The sequence below is a fragment of the Epinephelus lanceolatus genome, chromosome 15 (genome assembly GCF_041903045.1).
Source record: "Epinephelus lanceolatus isolate andai-2023 chromosome 15, ASM4190304v1, whole genome shotgun sequence".
Lineage (NCBI taxonomy): Eukaryota > Metazoa > Chordata > Actinopteri > Perciformes > Serranidae > Epinephelus > Epinephelus lanceolatus.
The window spans coordinates 28,013,292-28,037,615 of record NC_135748.1 but is presented as its reverse complement, the minus strand read 5'-3'; the positions used below and the strand labels follow the sequence as shown (position 1 = coordinate 28,037,615).

At 43.0% G+C, this 24,324-nt stretch overlaps 1 protein-coding gene across 4 annotated transcripts in view; it reads left to right on the top strand.

Moving 5' to 3' along the window:
* Window positions 1-24,324, top strand: part of fermt2 (FERM domain containing kindlin 2) — a 62,471-nt gene that overhangs the window by 4,440 nt on the left and 33,707 nt on the right. For all 4 annotated transcript variants that reach the window (XM_033642514.2, XM_033642517.2, XM_033642516.2 and 1 more), the window contains exon 3: window positions 18,096-18,329. In XM_033642514.2, the coding sequence (XP_033498405.1) occupies window positions 18,096-18,329 (234 nt within the window). The remainder of the gene's footprint in view (window positions 1-18,095; window positions 18,330-24,324) is intronic.

The following is a 24,324-nucleotide window of genomic DNA, read 5'->3' as shown; positions in this document are numbered from 1 at the left end:
CTTGATGTGACACCTTCTCTGAGGGGTAGTGGGAAAAGTCTTTCAGTGTGTATGTGTCATAAAAGTTGGATGAATAATGCAGAACAGTGTGGTAACTTTGCACTAGAGAATCTTGCGTCATGTGTTTGAAATTGTATTGGTCGTATTAAAGTTAAATCAAGCTGACATGTTTTCAGCCATCATGGTTTCATGGGAGTTGGTTGTTTTTGTTTTCATCATTCCTTATTCCTGTTTTCCTTGTCTTAAGGATGTAGCTGTTTTGCTAATGACTTGTCCTCCAGTGGTCGGAGATCTTGACGTCTGCAGTTGACAGTAGTTGTGATTTGTTGACCATGGATGGTTGTTGGTTGCTCTTGCACCAAAAAAATAACAGAACGTCATGGATGTGCGTGGTTGTTCCACTATCTTATCAAACAAAAACAGGACTGTAATTCCAGCCTTGGTTACTGTTCCTCAACATATTCAAATCCCCTCCACATTATTGTATTCCTACCACCATGACTGCAGTTTAGCTTACTGTAGTACGCTTAGATATGTAACAGTCCCTCTTAAAAGGAGCAGAACTGACATTAAACTGCTCTGTGAGTGTTTCAGAGTGTGTTTGTGCCTCTGAGTGAGTGTGGGGACATTTCATTTGACCGCCATCTCCCTCGTACCCTGAGTCAACAGGTTGTTTTCCATTGTAATCATTAACCCGCCGACCACATGAGTTTTCCACATGGCCACACATTGCAGGAAACTGAACGTTATTCACACGACACACAATATTTTCTGTCTGGAACACGCAATGAAAATGTGATTTCAGTAGTCCAGAAATTGAATATTTTTTTAATGAGTATTGGAACTTGATTTAGATTTGTCCAAAGAAATAACATCTTAAACCTGATTTTTGAGGAGAGATCTTCTTTTAAAAACCAACACAACGATGTGTATTGATGTGTTAGTGTACAATATGATGCAAGAGGAAACAATCTGTATATGTCAATATGAGTTACGTTTAGAGATTAAAGAAAATGGTAAGCAAACTGTTCTAGTCCTTTTTGTGAGAAAAATGTTCAGAAACTGTAGACAGTAGAAACTGTCGAATGTCGCATGCTGTTTTTGGCTTTTGTCCATACACACATTTATAATATGGATCCTTAGCATTGTTTTATAAATGAGACCCCAGATCTTTTTCGTGTGTATGTATGTAACCTGTCTTAATACCTCTCATCTTTCACTGGCCCTATTTTACACAGAGGTCCCACAATAGGGCCGTAATGAAGACTCGTCACCGAACGACACCAGCATTAGATCTTACATAGCATGCTGGCATTTCAGTAACAAAAGAGACGTGATGGGTGTGACGTGTAGCCCAACAGCGTGGGCAGCTAGCTTGAAATATCACACACACGTTGGGCAGAGCTTTCAAAACAATAACATGGCAATTAAAATAATTTACTGTCCCTGTTATATGGTGGCTGATTTTATCCTTTTTGCGAAGGGTAAGGAGCTCCTTCCGAGTTTGTGGACATTTTGGTTGCTTTTCTTCCTCTTTGAGTTACATGCTAACTGCTACTTGCTGCTTTTTAAATCTCCTGGCAGTGGGTCGCACACATAACAAAACATCACACCCGTCCTTGCTGGCTGTCTCTTTTCCACGGACGTCGATTTAGCGCTGTCACTACCTCCACTGCTGGCTTGAAGACAAGAAAACATTTGTCCCCCCTGTCTGTGATTGTGCCTGTCATACAGAACAGTAGGACGGAATACCGGCGCGTCCTTCCCACCTTCAACAGGCAGTGTAAAAGGGGCAGCTGGTGACAGTGCTGCACAGTCCTCACTGAACACCTCTTAAGTGCTATCACATACCCACCGTTGTATTTGCTGATTGCTTGGATCTCATGGTTATAGACTTTGTACATGTGCAAACGTACATGCACATATACATGCTGCTGTGAGAAAGGACACGTAGATACCACAGAGTTTTGGCAGGCAGTGCGTCTGTCTCACATTGAAAGGACATCTTGGTGCAATGACAAATCTCTCTCTGTCCTTCCCCCCTCTCTTCCTGTCTCCACGTCTCTGACACTCCAAAATGAAGGACCTCTTGTGATTCAGTAATTGCTTTCTGTGAGGATGACGGTGCTCTGGATTTTTTCTCTATTAAACATTTGTTGCTGCATTTGTAGCTGTTTTCAGAAGAAGCATGTGTTTGGGTGGAAATGTTACGTCAGCCGTCTTCTACGCAGTGTTCTCATTAGTAGTATTTGTGCATGTGTTTCCGCACGTGAGCAGGGTTGTGTGGGCAGGTGGGTGTGTCGCACCCACATGTATCCTGCATCTATCTTTCAACTCTTCTGTGAGCTGCAGGTCTTTCGTCCACATCGCAGGCTCAAATGGCCTTCGATAATGGATTAAATAGACAAATGCCAGGAAGGCACTTAGCTATTGATCACAGTAGTGAACGCAGCCTCCATTTCCCCCCTGCAGCCCTCCAGGAGAGCAGTATTTAAAGCCAGCTGATTCACCACCCCCTGGTCCGCCACTCCTGTAATCCCTTTCATCCCTCCTTGCTTACCATCACTGCTGCTTTCTCTGACTCTGTTGATGTTATCCAAATGTGGTGCTCTCCTCTCTAAAAGCCAATATTGCCATTTAGAAGGGAAAACAAATATTGCACAAACAACATTAGCCGGCGGGAGTTTTATTGGATTTGAACGGATTGTTCCCAAGTTACATTGCATTTAGGTCTGGTGAACTGTGGCTTACAGTAAGTGCTTAAACCTTCAATGTTTCACACAAATACACTGCTGTTTTGTACATGCTAAAGGTGAAAAGGCCAGCTTTTTAAGCCACAGCCACACTAATAAGTTTTATTTCAAAACAGCTTTTTAAAAAGGAAAACGATCTCCATACACACAAGCATTTTAGCAGCATCAAAAATAATCTCCGTCCTAGAGAGCTTGCTCTGCTTGGGCCAACATGATGGAACTGTTACAGGAAATTAACATGAAAACACATTGGGAGTCACTGCAAAGCAAATATGGCAACATATTTGAGCAGTACCTGGAGCATCATCCATCGCCATGGAAGTTATTGCAATGGGCAAGGAGTTTTTTTGCATCGAGTCTTAGAGTGTGCGCCTGACATCTTTTTTCAAATTTGTATATTTTCGTCAATGGTCAGCACCTCTCCAACCCTGGTGTGCGCTCCTCCTCTCTCTTCAATGGGCAAGGAGTACCCACACAAGAGGGACAAATTCACAAAAGTAATGTCGACCTAGCTAAAATGTTTTCGCTTGACACATTGTAACTGATTCAGTGATACGACCCAATCAGGGAGCGACATGGGTGTCTGTGTCATCATTTTAAATAGTCCAGACTAAAACACAACCCTGGAGTTTTCAAAGTAAAGCATTTTAGACACTGAAGTAGTGTGGACGCTCGGCTAAAAACGTAGCTATTAGAGAAGTCCTGATACTGAGCTTTAAGATCATAATCATAGCCAATCAGGGCTAACTGATTGGGATCGGCTATATTGAGCCATATAGAGCCCGATCTGATCCTTTGTTTTACATCAACTGTCATACACGTGGTTCTGCTATCGAAGGATTCAGGCACATTGACTCAATGATTGCAGCCGTCATTACCCCTCCAACTCTCCTTCTCATCTCCATTCTGCACCCTGCCTGCCATAAAACACCACACACCATAAACGACATCAAAACGCAGTTTGAGACTGTTTATGTTGTTTATCTAAGTTTTGAGCACTCATTGTGAGACACTTCACCGTGTTGCTGTCATCTCTGGTGCACGGTGTTTACCCTGGGCTGAGGGACTATGCCACTGCAAGTTCAGCAAAATCCTGCAAGCAAAAAGCCAATAATCGTAGTTTATTAATGTGGCCTAATCCGTGCAAAAGATGTACAGGTGACAAAATAAGCACTCAGTTTACAGCTCATTCAGGGGGACTAACAAAGGCTGCATCAAAGCAACAAACACTGGATCGACAGAGAAATTCCCTTGGGACAGTGACAAGGACAAAAAGATTAAAGAGAGGGTTTGTTATTTTGTACTTCATATTGTGGGGAAAAACATTACAGAGCAGCTCAGATGCAGCAGTTGTTTTCTTAATGAATTGCAGAGCTATTCAGTTGTCAAACATACACACTGGATAGATTTTAATAACTTAAAGTAGTATAGAGGTTTTTCTTTTTCCAGACAATGAGATTAGGAGATGTTGCTTTACCTTGACATGTTTCAACAGTCAACTTCAGTCTTCTTCAGAATCGTCATCTCACGTACGTCGTAATGTCTCTTATGGAGGGAGAAGGGCCTGAGCTTTCTCCCCCCGTCTCTGCCTTCTCGTTGTGACGTTAGCCACGCTGCTAGAATTCCATAAAAGTCTTCGATGAAGCAGGAAATGACTTCCAGGGTTTGGCATGTTGTTCTCTGGTCACTGCCGTCATCGCTGGATTCTCTGCTGCCCGCTTCATCCACCACCACCCCCCCACCCGCTTCTCTCTCTCAACTCCCTCTTTTTTCTTTCTCTGTTTTCACCCCCTTCTCTCACTCCCTCCTCTTCTAAATGTTTGACACCATCCTCTCTTCCAGCCACGTAGCAAGGCTTAATAATCAGTAGAACACATGGAAGTACACATTGTTCATTTCTCAGGGTTTCTGAACCAGGTTCATGTACGCTGACTGTTCAGTGTTCCATAAATAGAACTTGAGCAAACTAATTGGTCTGGTGTGACTCTGATAGTTCATGTGGTTGTTTCCAGTGAGGGGCCTGCAGTTTTTTGGCTGCCTTACCACCAGCCGGCCGCAGAGAACTTTCCCTGCATGTCAGAGAAAATGTGTGTTTTGTATTTGCGATGACCTACATATTCGCTTCGCAAGGGAATCAGCGAATGTCATCATCCCACATTCACTTCGGTTTTGTCAGAGCAAATCCTGTAGGAAATGTATTTCAAAGCAAGCATAATTTTTTTTCTTTAATAGAATTGACTTCCGTGATTTAAGCGTTTCCTCCGATCAGCTTTGGTTTTCTAGATAATGCTGTACTTTGTCAGCTATGTGAGTTCTGTGTCCTTCTCGCGATGCCAAAATGCTGTGTGCTGCAGGTTGTGGTGACCAGAGGGAGATGGCTTTGGTTCGACAATGGAGTGCAGGTTTCATTAGGAAACAGACGCGATTTAACACAGGATGCTGAACTTCCTCTGGGCTTTTTTTATGCGCCTTCTCCCTTGTGCCTTCCTTAATTCCCACCTTCCTGCCCTCTCAGCGTTTATGGCATTTTCTGAAGGATATGATTCTGCTGTGCCAAGGGTGAAAGATAGGTCTTCATTCCCTGCAGAGCATGAGATAAGAAGCTTAGATACTGTAGTTATATCTGTCTTGAGAGTTGCGAACATCTCTTTATATTTGATACTGCACACCAGGGCAGTGGAAGATTCTTTGATAGATGGCTATAACCACTTTCCCTCTCCTCGTATCAGCTTACCCTGACACACGCTTCAGATATATCGCTGTGTGTAATGAGACTCATTGATTGCGACTGTGGAGCCATCCTAAATGTCTGGCATTATGAGGTGAGAAACGGCCTGGCAGCCTGTGCGATTGTCCAGCTTTCTAATCTCTCTGACAGGAAGTAGTTAGCCTAAGTAGCGGTCCTGCCCAGGCCAGAGCTTTCCTGTTTCACTAGCAAGATGCTACAGTGATTGTGCTGCTCTGCTCTCGGACTTGTGCTCACACATAGACCCTGAGCCTATATATTTACATACTAATTGTTTCTTATATATTTTAGCAGCCCACACAAACTAAAACATTTTTGAAAGACGTAAATTATTTCAAGGCCTGTCACAACACTGACGTTATCGACTTATCCTACAATATATGTCCTTGATTATTTTGCTGACCTCAATATTGCCTGTTAGGTTTACATGCCTGTTTGTTCCTGTAGGAATACATCAACATTTTAGGCAACATTATGCCAGAATAAACAACTGTTTTTTCTCCCCATTCCTGTCTACTTGCATGAAAATAAAGAAGAGGCACAGTCCTGATAGTTGTTAGCTTGGAAACTCCTGGCAGTGAGCAGCAAAGTCCGTCGTTTGTAGTTTCCAACAATTTCATCTTCCACTTCGTAAATCCACCAACAAACTGCCCGGCTCCCAGGCCGACCATCCCTGGCAGCACACCGGCCGGATTATGGAGGCTTTGGTGTTCCCGGCTAAGCTTGTCTGTTAGTCGCAAGAGTAAACACTTGGCCTTGACTAATGGGTGTTAAACTACGATATACTGTCCCCAAAATAATTGCGATAAACGATATTTTTGTCATTTTTAAACCATTGTAAGAACATCCATTCAAAGAGCAATTAACCTTTAAGTCTTAAGAACATTCAGATATTGGAATATATAAAAAAATACTATATTTCTTCCTGTCGGTATTCTGCTCGGCAGAACAGGCAGTGGATTGAAAAGTCAGTCACAATGTCACAAGTTACCACCTTATGAGGAGTCATTGACTGATGCTTTAGTGCTATGATAGAGAATTTAAAGGAGATGGTGTCAGGGAAAGATATCAGCCGTGATAGCCATGCTATCCTAACTTACATACAGTATGAGGAAAAGCTTCTGTTAAGACTGAAATAAACTTTGACAGCTGTTAGTTTTGATGGAGCCCCTCAGTGAAGGGTCATGTGGGGACAGTATCAGCTGCTAATATCACGATGCATCATTCACAACAGGGTAGTAGGGTATTTGGAAGTCGTGCACACTTTATATATTCGAAAAGCACTGCATGATCAATTTGCCAGATTTGAAATATATCAAATTTTCCTTTCCAGTTCATTCTGTCATGGAAGGACTGCTTTGCTTGTTCAGGACGATCTAATTAGTTGTGTTTGGCATCTTAAAAATGCAGTGGAATAAACTTTCATGACTCCTCTGGGGAATCTGAAGCCTGTTGTTTTTTGTCCCTCTCACCTTCCTGTAGTGTCAGGCAGTGCAGAGGGTCCATCGGAAGGAAATGTTACAGCGGCACATTGTTGTTGTAACGCCACGCACCTGTGTGTCACTGGAGTAAACTGATATGGAGTTTTTGTCTGGGTTCTCTGACCAGATTTCATTCTTTTAAACGTGTCCCGCCTCCCAGTCTGTCTCTTTCTTTTACAGAGCAAAGCAGACGGAGAGTTGTTCGTTTTCATAACCAAGGGATGAGGCTTTATTAGGCGGTTGTGACAGAGCATAAATTGCTCAAATGGTTTCATTGCAGCTCTGTCATGCTTAAAGTATATGCTTACTGCTTCACTTTTATTTCATTTTATCATTTGCTCCACATTTGAATTTGTCTGAAAAATGTCTCAAAATGAAAAATTGTTGCCATAAGTCATGAAAACTTACGCTATTTTGTCTGAACAACAGCCAAACAAAACACTAAATATACAATTCATAATAAGAATAAATAGTAAAAGCCGAAAACTTTCACAATTCAATAGCTGTAATCAAGTTGTCGTAGTTGTACTTGCGCATTGATTATCAGATTATTGTGCTTATTTATTAATTGATAGATCAGCTAATTGTTTCAGTGCTGCTGTAGATTGTCTAATTAATAAACCTGGAAGCAGTTGTGTTTCGCAGTCAGTCAAGAAGTGTCATTTCACCCTGCACGTTCTCCTCAGGGTTTCTAGAGAAATATAGCCAGAAACTGGGGAGCAACTGAGCTTCCTTTTCAGCTCTCAGAGGCATCAGCGGGACGGCTTATCACAGTCCTGAGGGGACGTCTGGCAGGCAGGATGCATACATGGATAGAAGGACAGATGAATATTGCCTGTCTGCTCCATTGATCTTAGTCCCAGAGTTTCTTTGTAATATCATTATTCCACCGGGTCCCTGAACACTTAATTGTATAAAGCTGTGTCAGGACGGAGGGGGAGTACCCCCACTGTTTTGCTGTGTTTGTATTATGACACAAATGGATACAAACTATGCGTCTCTAAGGAGGTTTCCTCTAATAGCCCTCCTGGCCTCTCCTAATGCATCAAAGCCAGGGCTGTTGTGCTCTTTTCTTACTCTAACAGGCTGGATAGTCCCAGATTTCCTGTTAAGATTTCAGACTTTTCGCTTATTGTCTTTTACTGGGTGCAGGGTCTGGTTCTGCTTTCACCACTTCACCTGTAGACCTCGGTTCTAGCACAGCAGATTTTTATTCTCTGGAGCTGCCAGGTGAACAAAGACCTGAACCATGATGCCCCAAAGCTTTGGTATGGCCCAACCTCAGATGAAGAGCCTGAGTGTTACAAGTGCTAAGCAGGGCTTAGAAATGTCAACAGTTAACCATTAATCGGTTGACTGCCGACAATATTTTTGACCGATTACGCATGTAGGTCTATAGGTTAACTTTGCCACACTGAGTTTACTGCACTGCACACCAACCAGGTCAGTGGAGCAAGCTACCAGTGTTTACTGCTAGTAACGCCATGCCGTGGCAGTGGAACCCAGTCTCTGGTCTTCCCCCACATCACCCCAGTGAGGAAGCAGCTGAATTTTCAATCGCAAACCCCCTTTAGCATTGTTATCTGTGTTATCAATGTTAGCATAATTAGCAGTGTCAGCCCCATGAGGGGTGCTAACATTGCTAATAATGCTAAAGGGGGTTGCGGCAAAAAATATAAGCTGCTTACTTACTGGGGCTAGTTGGTGGGAGACCAAAGGGTGGCCACCATGTTTCTGAAGCAATGCTGTCCTGCCATCGGAACGGCGTTACCACCAGTAATCTCCAAATGAGTGGCGCCACTAACTAGCTCCCACCCAAGCCAGGTAGGGCGAAGTGCTTAACAGTCAGCAAATTTGCAGATCCTAGGATACCGAGGGAATGATTCGCCCTATGCTCTTTATGATTGGCTAGTACTTGTTGCCTTTGTTGGTTGGATTTGTTAGGTTTAGGCAAGAGGAGTGGTTTTGGTTGGGGTTATAATGTTAGGGTAAGCTAATAAGAGGCCATTCCTTCACTATCCTAAGATTCGCAAATTTGTGAGTGGTCAAGGCTAACGTTAGCTAACCAGTGATGTCCAGAGGGTGGGCATGGTGTTTATGCATGTCAACATGGGTAGCTGGCTAGCTGTTTGTCAACAAAGCCAACAAAAACTAAAATAGAGGGCAAGACGTTTACATCACTAAACATTAAAATGTCACCACCTCTAAATGGATAGCGCTTTGAAATGCAGTGCTAAGGCTCACACTAAAGCCCCTTTCCTACTGCAGTGAAAACCCACTAACACTGACTAACATCTGGCTTTAGTGTTTAATAGAAAGGTGACAGTCGGCATTCACACCCGGAGCAAATGACTCTGCAGTAGTCACATGTATTCTTTCATTCACACCCAGGTGGACAACAAATTTTAGCCCCTTTACTGGTGGGATGCAGTGATGGGCTGCCACAACACACCGTCCATTTCCACCCAAGCGGCACTCGAACATTGATCCAAATTTAGTTGGCAGCGAGTTAAAAGAGAGACTAAGCACCTCCGTAACATTTTAACTGTCCTCCATTCTTGTTTACTGTTTACCAAGCGGTTTTCCATCCTGTCTGTGACGTCGAACGTGACACACCAGTAAAGACAAAAACAAAGGCATACTCATCTACTGCAGAGCTGTGTACACAGCTCTAGTCTACTGACAATAGGAAATGAGTCTATCGCCTATTTTTAACGACTGTTGCCACATTTAAAACCAACATACACATGCTTTTTTTGTGGAAAATGGGTATATGACAATGAAGTGCCTGACTAAAAGTAAAGGCCTTTTTCTTTCTCAAAGATTAAGTGGTTAGTTAGTTACTAAATAAGTTAGTTACAAAATAACCAAAACTGACATCCCTAGGGCTTCTACTGATCTTCCTAGGTCATCCTGTATTCTTCAGGCTATAGATAGAGCATGTTTTGGATTTATGTATTTATGTGTTGTCAAATCAGACAGTCTCTTGCTCTCTCAGAAATAGAAGTCATCTATAGATTTGGACTGAGTGTGTGTGTCTACATGCTGAAGCAGTAGTGGCAGTAAAACACTCTTGAATCAATACCTGCCACTATGTCCCCGGACTCCTTTTAGGCCAGCCATGACCTTTAAAGGATCTGTCTTTTACGTGAGCTGTGTATCAGTCACACTGAGGTTGTGCAGAAAGCACAACCTCAGTGAACCTTTTGTTTCCTACTTCTGCAGCCTAAAAAGCTTTAATGGCAGCACTAAGTGTCCCTTTGTCCAAATGCTTTGTCAGGTAAAGTTTGACAGCTTGAAAGGGTTCGTCCGTGTTTTGCATATTTAATGCACGTGATAAATGGCCTGATTGACTATTGGCAGGGAGCTGAGCTGTTGAATAATAGCGGACTGAAATAAGCTCGGCTAAACTCATTCAACTCAGGTCGTCGATGAAAAGTGCTTGAGATTTAATGGTATTGGTTAGTGAATCCCTGGAGGACGCAGCTGAAGTCAAAATATTAGTAAATGATTTCTCCTTTTACGGCATCAGGAAAATTATGTGTTGCCATTAATACACTCTTTCAGATGGAACAGATGTATTGCAAGAATGACTTCTTGGTTTAGTTTATCTGTTGATCATTTGTCACAAGTCTAGAAACAAGTTTGTCTTCTCTCGTGCTGTCACTTCTCTCTCTGACGTATGGTGATAATCCTCCACCGTAATCCCACGTGACTCTATCTCATGTCTGCCACTCAGATATTGTCATCACCTGTCCCTATCAAACTTGTATACATGTCGTGTATCTGATGTTGATGCTATCTACCAGACTGCTCAAGCATTTAAGTGCCAAAAGGTCATTTACAGTGGATCTAATTTAAGGATAGTGCAGAGCAGTTGCTTCCTGTATCTTTGCTTGTCAATATCAACCTTCACCCTGTCTCAGACGTGGTATATATTTAGAAGGAGAAGGGCTTTCATGTTGTAGAGGTGGATAAGCTGCATGTGTGTGTGGCAGAGGGAGTGAATAACACTGGCAAACCTGCAGCACTGCGTCTTTGTTGTGTATGAAAACAAGTCGTCGCCTCACACCACTGCCCCCGTGGCGTCAGCCAGGAGTCGCCAAGGAAACGGCATGACCAGCCTCACCCAGCTTGTAATGTTTTTATCAGCTGATGGCTGAAAATGACAAAGCCGTGCACAGCGTGGCCGTGGTTATCGTTGATGAATAACAGCTAGGCATTGACAGCTTATGAAAAACATTTTCAGGCGTGTTGTGCAAACGCAGAAAAACACTCCTGACCTTTAAGTGTTTCCACTCTTAAATCACCTCCATCAGTGATGCTAGAGATGAGCCTGGATATTTTGCTTCAGGCATCAGCTGACTGTCACTGCTTTGTTTGTTGAGGCCAAATGCATAGTGAATAGGAGTCATAGAGTGCACATGTACCAGAAGGGAGCTAATGCTTTCTAACACCAGGGTTCCCACAGATCCTTAAAAAGCCTTAAAATGTGTTGAATTCATTAACCTAAAAATTAGGCCTTAAATGGTATCAAATTGTCATCAATCAATCTTTCATGTCTTAAAAATGCTAAGACATGGGAGGTAGGAATTTGGAGAATTAGGAAAGATGTCAGGTGTCATTTAAACAAGGATGGTTAGGGAAAGAACTAATTGCATCTTGCTTAGATCTGGTAGACTTTGTTTTCACACCCCCTTAAGGAGAGTTTAATCTTTTCCAAATGTAAGTGGTGCATCACATCCTCCACGAGGGCAGAATGGGCAAGGGCCTGTGTTTGCTTCCAATTTAATGATATCAGTGTACATGCTAGTACAGTTACAAATAACATCATGTTATGATGGGAGCTGGTTGACACAAGATCAGAACCTTTAATACCAAAGAGAGCGGTCAGTGGATCAGGATCCAGGACGTCTGATAGTTACTGGAAAATATTTTGCCAATATGTTGGGCAGTGTCAGAACATAGGGGATTTTTTGGTACTTTTTATTGTAAAATCTTGAGATAATTGGTAACATCTATATTTTTTTTAGATAATTTACTGTATGTCTCTCACACAGATCAGGATAATGGTATGATACTTTTCAGTTTCTGGCCGTGATGCTCAGTGCACAGGATCCACTGTCTGCTAGCTAGCTGCCACTGTATCCTGGACGATATGGGGAAGTGCAGACTCAATGAAAATTGACCATTTAACCAAGATTTTGTATGTATACAAGGCTTGGTGTACTTAATACAGTTTTACCAAATTCGACATTATGGGAAACAAGGCAGTGGAATCCCTCTTGTAGAGTGAGAAACACAAAATCGCCAAGAAAACTCGCCAACAAACGACAGGTATTTACCAGCTTTGTTTCCTGCTATGAGACCCAGAAAGTCATGTTTTTATGTCACAGTAATTACCTTTGAAAAACTGTCAATTCATGGTTTGTTTTTTTTTTTTATTTATTTATTTATTTTTTTTCAGCTTTGCTTATTGTAGATTTGGTCTTGAATTTTAATCCAAGTTGCACTGAAATAGTGTGAAAGATTCGTAATCAAGCGTGTCTTAAGCTAAGGGAACCCTGAGCCCAAAAAGCCCAGTGTCATATCTCAACAATGATTAAATATATTTTGCTCATTCAGCATTTATTATTAGTGTTTCAACTAAAAATCAACTCATGAGTCAGTGTGTGTTGTACTTAATTCTGCTTAATTCCACTTCTATATGTTCTGATTTTATTGACATGTCTTATACAGAGCTGCCAAAATCAAATATAATGTTGTACAGCAGCAGATGGAAACATGCCAGCTGGCAAAATAACATCCAAAACAGTAATTCAGAAATAGCTCTTTGATGGAAAAATAACCAAGTAGTGTTTACAGAACTTCAAACATATAATTCAGTCTGCTGAGGGTGTCATCAGCTACTGAATCTGAGTGTATGGAAAGTGTGTGAGCAACAAGTCGATTCATACTTCTGTCTGTCTTCGTCATAAAGGCAGTTTTTCAATTTAATGTGATAAAGTTGGAGTTGCACTTTACATATTAAGTGTTTCGACTCTCCTCTTCCTCACGCTTGCTCTCTCTGTCTCGTATTACTGTGTCCACACTCAGAGCTCCTCCCTTGTCCTCTGCTCATCCTCCTCATCTCTCCTTTTCATGCCCTTTCCCCTGTTCCTTCTTTCTCATCTTCTCCTCCGTCATCCCGTCCCCTCCCCTCACAGACAGGCCTCCATAAACATTGCTGCCTCCTAATGTAAACACTGCAGATACTCTAAGTGGGAGGGGAGGGATGGGGCGAGCCAAGAGGAGTGATGGGAAGGAGGGACAATTCAGTTTCCTGTATTCCAATTAAAGCCTTGCAAACTGGGGACTCTGTGCCGACCATGCAATACAACATCACCGTGTGCTCTTTGCTTTTTTTTTCTTAATTGCTTTGAAGAATATTCCGTATGAAACCATGTCTTTCTAAGGCAGTATTTCTCGCTGTGGTGTCTGGTGCACAAAGCAGAGGAAGTGGTCTTGTTCGAGAGCTGCGGTGGTGGTGATGGCGGTGAATGAAAAGAACTCAGTTTGACAGAATTTATAGATTAATTTAGCTTGTTAAAGCGCACACACGCGCACAAACACACCAGGCTAATGTGGTTAATGGATGGATAAGAGCACCACCCCTTCCACAAATCCCCAAACCAGCACACGCACAATCTCTGTATCATCTTTCACATCCTGCAGAGGTCATAAAACATGGTTTTCCCATTCTGTTTCCCCTCCCCTTGTCTTCAAGCCCTCCTTGTGCGTACACACATACACATACATGCACACACATCACCCTATTGAGGAGCTGTGGGTCCACATTTAATGCACCCAATTACTTAGGCCCCCGCTTCTCTGACTGCTGCATTACATCAGGCTTGGCAGGCTGTATTTTTAGCTTGAAGATGCCATTGGCCCTCTCTCCCTTCCTCTGTGTGGATTGAGTTACCACCTTGTTGCTGAAAGAACCCAGTGGACGCCTACACGAGCCAGCCTCGTCCAATCACAACACATCGAACCACTGCGTAACGACACAAGCAAGCAGAAGGAAAGGCTATGTCCATTAAGGTTTTGGCAGTGGGCGGTGACGAGGAAACAGTGCAGCAGGGGCCATTGAGAGCATGCTGAGGGTTACTGGGACCAGCCGAGACCAGCATTCATGCCTCGCCCCAGACTGTATGGTGGTCATGCATGCTGAGCACGAGGACGTTTCTATAGAACGTGGTTTGTGGCGAAGACCTGAGCGCCAAATGTTAATGCTAGCTGTGCTGCATTGCTCCCAGACACCAGAAATTACAAGTTTGTAAGAGGAAAAACTGTGAGCAGAGTTATGAAAATACATTCAGGTCTATTTTCAATTTTCCTCTCCGTACTCCCCTCTCATTATTTCAGCCTTTAATAGCTGCAGTGCACTTAAGGGAACAGTTTCTCTGATGGTCAGCAATGAAGATGTGTCCTGCACAGCTGAGGCGTCAGAAGGGAGCGATGACAGCTAGACCCCCGTGCTGCCAGAGTAACTCACACAGGGTCTCAGGAAGAAAGCGTGGAATGTTTTCTCTCAAGTGTTTATCCCTGCAGTAAACAGTATAAAATCCAACAGCTTGACAAACAACCCTTCACAGTCCCAGGCCTTCACAATGACAAATGCATTGAGATGCTGGTGGCCACTCTTCCTCTGAAACCTTCCTCCCCATTTTAATCACCAGTGTAATCTCTTCCTCATCCCAGTTTGCTTTACTCACATCACAGCAGTCTTGTTTCCTGGTTCTAAGCAGCCGCTAATCCCATTCACTCAGCTTTTATACGGGATCAGCAGGAGAGTGTCAACAATGCATATGGATGCCCCTATGTGAAGTTAAGGTCAGGGAAAACAATGGCAGCATGTGAAAACAGAGGGCCACTCAAGGTTTAGGTTGCCATGGCACCAAGCTGTTTGACAGATGGAGGAGGTCAGTGTAGGGCAACATTCAAGATCGTTCCCCGTCTTTTAACATTGTTACCACACTCCTTTCAAAATGAGAATAAGCAGTGGGCAGCAGTCAGAGTGCTGAATTATGATGGTGAAAAATCTAAACCACATACTGATGTGAAGTCTGAGTCGTGTTCTCCTGACTGCTGTTTGCTCGCCGTGCATCAGAAAGTAATTGGAGTCCATTATGGCTCCAGTTTTTCCATTAGTAGCTGTGTCCTTCCTCATGTAATAAGTAGATGTAATGTGTGGATGCTACATTTATATAATGTGCTACCGGCCTTGAATACAGAGCGGAGTAGTCTCTCTTAATGAGGGTCAAATGCAGCTCTTGCCTGTTGTAACTACAGCAGTCTTCAGCATTCATTTGCACTAAACAGTGATTTCTGAACCTAAAGGAAAAGTCTAAGCCTCTGGTCAGATAAATGATTAAATAAATTATTTGAGAATGTCATCTTGAGTTGTGATGATGAGTGTATTTCAGTATTTTCTCCAATTTATTCTATTTTGTAGACACTAAACAATTAATTCATGAATCATTAGTTGCGGCCCTACAGTCAAGTGCCAAAGTAAAAAATGTAATTCCTATCATTAGACATGGTGAAGTACTCTCTTAAGAGTTGAAATATTGAAAGAACACCTTGCCGAAACTCTTTAATATTGTGATATGCTATATTATATACATAAAAAAATACTCAGTATGTATATAATTTTGTTACGTAGCTGACTACTTTTGCGTATAAGCATATTTGAGCTCTGACCACGATCAGGGATGCTACGGTGAGGAAATTTTCCATCTATTCATTCATTTTCTGTGACTGCTTATCCTGGAAGGGGTCGTAGGAGGCTGGAGCCTATCTCAGCTGACATTGGGCGAGAGGCAGGGTACACCCTGGACAGGTCGCCAAACTATCACAGGGCTGACACATAGAGACAGACCACCATTCACACTCACATTCACACCTACGGACAATTTAGAGTCACCAATTAACCTGCATGTCTTTGGACTGTGGGAGGAAGCTGGAGCACCCTGAGAAAACCCACACTGACACGGGGAGAACATGCAAACTGTGACTGTGACAATGCTATCACTGCAACACCAAGCAGCCAGAAATGTTCCACTGTTAATTAAAAAAGACAACACTGGTGTAAATAATTACACAGGACATTTTACAGGAAAGATATTCATCAATGATGCTCGATGTCGGTAGAGCGCTGCATTACGTTACTGCTAATGCAAACAGAGTTTTTCCTCACAGTAAAGTCACTGGCAAAGTACGAGGTGACTTTTATCATGAAATAGTTGCAGGAAATGTGATGCGTTTGTCCGTGAGATCAGCACTATTGCTATTGCCCATCAAAAGTGCATCTACAAAATTAGACGGCCATTTTTGGCATCAGCTGTCTGCGGATCAGTTTCAAATATTGCCAAAAAGGCGCTTTTGCTTTTTGCTTTGACATCAAATCTTCCACCATCATCTTGTTGGTGAACTCCCCCTCTTCTCATCACGTGATAAGTGAAATCTGATTTCTGCTACTTTGTGCTGCGACTCTACTGATACTGCTGTACAGAGCAGACACTTGAAGTTTATAAGGCAAGGTTTATTTCAGCTACAAGGCAATTCAAAGTGCTTTACATAAAACATCAAAAGCACAAGGTGCAAAAGAAACACAATATAAAAGGACGTTTAAAAACGATGCATTAGAAAATTAAAAGTTGCGGTGCAGTAAAAATCAATAAAAATATTTGAATGATAAAAGTTACAGTGCAGTGTATGAATCGTAGCGTCTCTCATTCAAGCAACGATAAGAAAATAAAAACAAAACGACTGTGGGGGGCAAGTGAGGTAATTGGTGCATGTCCAAACACCATGTAACAAGATGGCAAGCTTTTATATTAAATCAGGGTGCGTGCCTTTAAAAACTCCGGCTATATGAGTTGAAACAGTTCAGATCGACTGCTTTGATTAAAGTATGACTGAGCAAACTGACGTCTGTGCTTGGACGCGGTGACTCTGAGCGGAATGAGAGACAGACCCAGAGCGAGACTGAGGATAGGCTGGAGAAGCAATGAAGAGGTGTGTGGGTGGAGGAAATGAGACACCGCTTTGGGAAGTGCCTTCCTGGACTAATGCCGGAGTAATGACATCACTGCTCAGGGGGGACATCTGAAAGTATAATAGGCTACAACTAACTATAGGCCTATTCTCTCCTTCTCAGCTATCATCGACTGCTAAGGCCATTACAGCAGAACAAAAAGGAACATAATGCACAGTGTGGGGTATATAAACAGTGGGTGGATATTTTTAAGTCATGTTAAGTGAGCTGAGTGAAGACAAAGCAAGTCCATGAGCTAGCTGCTTGGTGATTTATTTTGACTTGCTAAAGATGGTTAGCTGTTTTATGAATGTATCCTATTGAGGTGATACTGCACATAGATAAGAAATGGAAGCAAAGTGTGGGAGCTGCTGCCTTTTCCATTCTACCTTTCTGCTTTCATTGGCAGCTCAGACATTTCAGCCCATCACAGCGCTGCTCCTCCAGAACCCAGAGCAAGGTGATCTGCAGAAACAGCTGCTTTGAGTTCCCTAAAATCCCTGTGGTTTTCACCTTCCCCTTGAAGTCAGACACACACACCGTGAGGCCGCAGGTCCGTCCCCATTGTTTCTGAGCCCCCGCGGAGCGAAAGCCTGGGAGCTATATGGGGTTTTGGGTGGCTTGTGTCTACTTTACAGGGATCACAGTGTGACTTTTGAACAAAGAGGGAGGTATGAACCTGATATCCCCACAGTGTCACACAAACAGCCACGTCTTTCACACACTCAGTCGTCTCCTCCCTCTCACTTTGACTTCACCGCCCCCAGTGCAAACCTTTTCTGTGCCCCTCCACCATCCCTTCACCCCAAATGTGACCTTCTGCCCTGGAGGGACATATTTGGTGAGCTGAGGTCGGTACAGTGTGATGGATACAGACTGAGCGCTCTAGTTACACTTTCCTCTTGCCAATAATATCTTCACCTTGCTGTCAATGGATAAAACTAACACAGCTGTGCACTTAAAAATACAACTCTTTTGCTCGTCTTTGCAGTTCAGAAAACTCATCTAATTTTCTCTTTTCTTCCTCTCCATAGATGTGAAGAAGGACTGGTCAGACCACGCTTTGTGGTGGGAGAAGAAGAAGACATGGCTGTTGAAAACTCACTGGACGTTGGACAAGTACGGCATCCAAGCCGACGCCAGGCTGCTCTTCACGCCGCAGCACAAGCTCCTGCGCCTCCAGCTGCCCAACATGAAGCACATGAAGGTCAAGGTCAACTTCTCTGACCGCGTCTTCAAGGCCGTGTCCGACATCTGCAAAACTTTCAGTAAGTGGAGCGACTGAGTCATGTACAGGACAGCAAGCAGGGCAGCATCCTGAATTTTAGCAGAGATGTGGAAAACAGTCATGAAGCAAATGTGCGATGAGGTGTGACTGACTGGCAAAGAGTTATGGGAAAGGAGGGTAGCATCGTGGTACAGTCTGGTTGGCCACCCCGCTGAACCAAAAACATCTCCCTGAAAGACTATTTTCAGAGAGCTTCTGGAAGTGTTCTTCATCAGACTTCACTAATCATGTCCTTCCTCTCACTTTGTTTTTATCCCTGGCAATTTGTTGTGTTTATTAAACACACTCTGAGCTCTGCATACTGGAGTCACGTCTCCTGACTGGTAGTCCGCTGTTAGCTGTGGAGCCGTGTCCTTGGAACCTGGCCTCCATCGGTCTCACAGTAATGTTTGGTAAACAGAGATTATCATGCTGTCTCAGGCTTATAACAGAGGCACACACCAAAGTACAAATTCATGTACATGTAAATAACTCACACTCTTGCTCACTGTCTCTACTACCTACCATCTCTATTGCGAATATCTAGGGCTGGGTATTTTTGATACTGGCAGGCCTGCCTCCTGAAAGTCGTAGATTCAAACCAACAGTCAGAGACCCCTCAGTCAATTTAGATTCTTAAAGTAGAGCAGTGTTTTTTCTTGTTTGTCTGTTGTTGTCAGTCAGTGTGCAGTGTTCTTTAGGGACATTCAGTCCCCAGATTTAGCTGCGTAGTGATCACCCCTTACTTTCACACTGCTTTCGGTAACAGGCAGCTGCAGACCCAGACCCAGGGAGAGTCTGAATGAGACGCAGGCAGAAAAGCATTGCCCCGTCAGGCTCCAAGATAACGTTATTTTCTGCCTTCTGCTTAGAAGTGATGGATTACAGCTCACAGCAACTTAATATGATACAGTCTCTGGCTTTTGTTTGATGTTTAGTGTCAGATCGGAAATGTTGTTGCACATTTCCAATCTGTTGTTAGCGTAGTTAGCTTGCATTAGCTTGGAGGGCTAACATGGCTTGTTTACTATATTTTGTGAATGTTTCTGTCACCCTGAGCATCCCACCGCACATCATTTAAACTCTACATGGAATAAAAGGAATGAATAGTCAAATATTCATATTGAACATCCAAATCTGATTTGACTTGTGTAATTCTAAGTCAGACAGAGCCCTGGATACCGGTACAGATACCTTGACTGGAAATGGGTTCCTGAACAATATATTTTCTCCATCCCAACTTTAGGTAATCTGTTTTAACAAAAAGAAAATTACGCCACATATTACGGTGCCATTCCTTAATATTTCAACTCCTTGGCGTTTTTACACACTCAAAACAGTTTTATAACTTTATTTTTTTTATTAAAAAAAAAACACATAGTGGTTCTCATTAAGTTTTCTGTTTCAGCTCTTTAGTGTTATTCTTTAGCACCTTGGCATTTATCTGCTGAAAGCAGTTTTGAAGAGGTTTTGAGGTTAGAATTTTACCTGGTTTCACCCACAGTGGCCTTGGGGCTCGGAGATGATGCTGGAAATCTAATTGCGTGGTCACCCAACCACAGAGGAGTAGACTGCAGTGGAGGAAAGAGTTCTCTTTAACGTTACGTGGACTTGAATACTGAGAGGAAGGTGGCTGCGGTTCATTCTTCTTCTTCTTCTTTTTGCAGTTGAAAACAGAGCAACTTTTCTGCTTTTAAATTTATTGCCTGCAAGTTCAAGTGTTTCATCAAATTTGTCTTGGCAGTGGCATTGCATTGCATGCTATTGGCATTGTGGGTTATACACCACACTTTTGATCTCTTCTTAGACATTTTTTACACCTGTGTGACGCACACTGTAGTCAAGCCTCTCAAAGTACAACACACACACGGGTATGCCTCTATAATGTGTAACGTCAGACAGCCAATCATCAATCAGCATTATTAGACCTTGGTATATGCATACTTCCTCGCTGACACTCGATATCGACTGATTTATCGTCCGGCCGATATATCGGGCAATATTTGGCATCGGCTGATACCAGGGAGCATTCGGCCAATTTTTTTTTTTTTTTTTTCGGGGCCTGAGGAAAAAAGCCGGCAATAAATTTTTTGTTATTTTTTCTAAAACTGACACTTTTGTACCCCTCATTGTTATTATTGTGACATTTCTATCATGCAAATAGAGGGAGAAAAAACAGTATCGGCCCCAAATATCGGCTCAAAAAAAAAATCAGCAGTACATATCGATCATCGGCTGAGGCTGAGGGCAAAACATCGTTATCGGCATCGGCCATAAAAAATCCATATCGGTCGACCTCTAGCTGACACTGATGAGATTTAGTCCCTAGGTATCAAAATGTGGTACTGAATGACAGGGCATTTTTTGATACTCAAGAGCGTCAAAGCCATTCAGTCTGTGCCATAAAAGTATGGAAGTTCAGTACCCAGCCCTGCTAATATCATGTCCAAATTTAACTGTCCCCCATGGTGTAAGCTGTACCCAAGGGTCACACACATTGTATCGATATCCATCATCACTGGCTTTACTATGACCTTTCAGAGGTCACACTCTGGACCCCAGTGACCTCTGCCCTGCCAACGCCCACTTTTCCTTAGCTCAGACCTCGGCCCTTGCCCCTGTCTCCTAGTCACTGTCTCCAGTAGGGTTTGCAGGTTTGGAGAACCCCCAGCAATAAAAATGCTTCCATCAGGCAGGGTTATAGCACACCTGTTGTGACTTTGTCACTGGACTGTGTTCAGCAGAAGGGATCAGGAGCTCCAGTGGCAGCTCTCCTGTTTTTATTGGCCCTTACAGGTAGCAGTCGACCTCGTTTTCAGTTTGGCAGGAATGGAGCTTTTTATTTCTTCAACAGGCGATGGGGTCAGAGGACACAGTCCTGTGAAGTGAAAAGAACAAATAGCACATTTTATTTAATGTAAATATACAGTACAGGCCAAAAGTTTGGACACACCTTCTCATTCAATGCGTTTTCTTTATTTTCATGACTATTTACATTGTAGATTCTCACTGAAGGCATCAAAACTATGAATGAACACATGTGGAGTTATGTACTTAACAAAAAAAGGTGAAATAACTGAAAACATGTTTTATATTCTAATTTCTTCAAAATAGCCACCCTTTGCTCTGATTACTGCTTTGCACACTCTTGGCATTCTCTCCATGAGCTTCAAGAGGTAGTCACCTGAAATGGTTTCCACTTCACAGGTGTGCCTTATCAGGGTTAATTAGTGGAATTTCTTGCTTTATCAATGGGGTTGGGACCATCAGTTGTGTTGTGCAGAAGTCAGGTTAATACACAGCCGACAGCCCTATTGGACAACTGTTAAAATTCATATTATGGCAAGAACCAATCCGCTAACTAAAGAAAAACGAGTGGCCATCATTACTTTAAGAAATGAAGGTCAGTCAGTCCGGAAAATTGCAAAAACTTTAAATGTGTCCCCAAGTGGAGTCGCAAAAACCATCAAGCGCTACAACGAAACTGGCACACATGAGGACCGACCCAGGAAAGGAAGACCAAGAGTCACCTCTGCTTCTGAGGATAAGTTCATCCGAGTCACCAGCCTCAGAAATCTCAAGTTAACAGCAGCTCAGATCAGAGACCAGATGAATGCCACACAGAGTTCTAGCAGCAGACCCATCTCTAGAACAACGGTTAAGAGGAGACTGCACGAATCAGGCCTTCATGGTCAAATAGCTGCTAGGAAACCACTGCTAAGGAGAGGCAACAAGCAGAAGAGATTTGTTTGGGCCAAGAAACACAAGGAATGGACATTAGACCAGTGGAAATCTGTGCTTTGGTCTGATGAGTCCAAATTTGAGATCTTTGGTTCCAACCGCCGTGTCTTTGTGAGACGCAGAAAAGGTGAACGGATGGATTCCACATGCCTGGTTCCCACTGTGAAGCATGGAGGAGGAGGTGTGATGGTGTGGGGGTGTTTTGCTGGTGACACTGTTGGGGATTTATTCAAAATTGAAGGCACACTGAACCAGCATGGCTACCACAGCATCCTGCAGCGACATGCCATCCCATCCGGTTTGCATTTAGTTGGACGATCATTTATTTTTCAACAGGACAATGACCCCAAACACACCTCCAGGCTGTGTAAGGGCTATTTGACCAAGAAGGAGAGTGATGAAGTGCTGCGGCAGATGACCTGGCCTCCACAGTCACCGGACCTGAACCCAATCGAGATGGTTTGGGGTGAGCTGGACCGCAGAGTGAAGGCAAAGGGGCCAACAAGTGCTAAACACCTCTGGGAACTCCTTCAAGACTGTTGGAAAACCATTTCAGGTGACTACCTCTTGAAGCTCATGGAGAGAATGCCAAGAGTGTGCAAAGCAGTAATCAGAGCAAAGGGTGGCTATTTTGAAGAAACTAGAATATAAAACATGTTTTCAGTTATTTCACCTTTTTTTGTTAAGTACATAACTCCACATGTGTTCATTCATAGTTTTGATGCCTTCAGTGAGAATCTACAATGTAAATAGTCATGAAAATAAAGAAAACGCATTGAATGAGAAGGTGTGTCCAAACTTTTGGCCTGTACTGTACAAAGAGGCTGTTTTTGAGAGCAGAGGCAGGGAGCAGGGGGAGACGCAGGCCTGTAGCCTCTCAGGCCTTGTTAGGAATGTGTCCGCTGCTTCTGTAATAAATCTTATTTCAGCTTTGTAGGAATTCAGGACAAATTGCTTTTGGCTGACATGGCGCGTGCCAGGATGTCGCAAGATGTTGTACGGTGGCTGTAAAGGGCCCCTCGGTGTGAAGTCCTTCCGCTCACTGTGCATTATTGCTCGCAAAAAGCAGAACTCATGCTAATGAACAGCTGTGACGTTCCTAACCGTAACTGTGGGTATGACAGCTGACTTACAGCTGACTTGGCCTGGAAGCATTTCATTTTTTGTTATCTGGGCAACTTTGAGTTTTACAATTTCCTGTGCATATTTTCTGCTGACTCCCTGTAAGCTGTGCAGCACAGAGAATCAGATGGGACAGGAAGAGACGAGGCCCGTCCAACTGGCATTCGCTCCAGACAGCAGAAAGGGAGGGGCAGACATACTGGAAGTCGGTGGAGGTTTTTTTTTCAGGGATGTGCAACTCACCTTTGGCCCCGGTTCTTTTTCCCATACTAATTTATTTGGAGTCTTTTTTTTTTTTTTTTTTTGCTGTGGCGTATCCAGTCAGTTGGTCACACAGAAGCTATTTCCTGTTCCAAAGCAGTTCAGTCCTCCAGCGTAGTATTTGGCTGTTTTCATCCCCTAATCCTCTGTAGTTTCTTTTTGTTGTTACACTGTACAGTTTCAGAATGATATCATGCTGTTATATTATTATTCTGGCTCTTATTTTGTGATATTAACACATAGTATGCGCCTCAGCCTCTTTAGCACAACTCAAAACTCTGGCAGTGAGCGTCCCATACAGTGGGAAAAGCATAGAAAATCAACGTAACACCCCAAGTTAGAGGTATAAAACCAATTATCACCGCTGTTCTTCTCCCATGGCCGTGGCAGCTGTGCTCCCGACACAGACACAGTACATCTGGGCTGGCTGGGAACTGAGAGGACTCAGCAAAAGGTTGATGCACTGAAATACACGAAAAATCACTCAATTCCACTCCTGTTTTGACCTCTGATTACATTTGGCAGCTCTCACATCCTGTGCTACTCTGCATTAGGGATTTTCCACTTTTAGTTGCAAGATAACATTTTTTGAACTCTGTCAACAATTCAGAGAATTCTCGGAACCCAAGTTTGTGATTTATGAAGCCTTAAGAGTCAGAGTCATAATGGTTTTGTGTTTTTCATTAGTTTTTATTTCGATATTGTTTTTCAGTTTTTTGTTTTCGATTGCGCTCAGTGGGTTTGCTTGTTTCAGTTTAGTTTTTAGTCTTTCAAGATGCTTAGATTTAGTTAGGGTTGTTACGTGCCAATACCCGTATTGAAAATGCCTCTGATACTGCCTAAGATGCTGGATCAGGTATCAGCAAGTACAC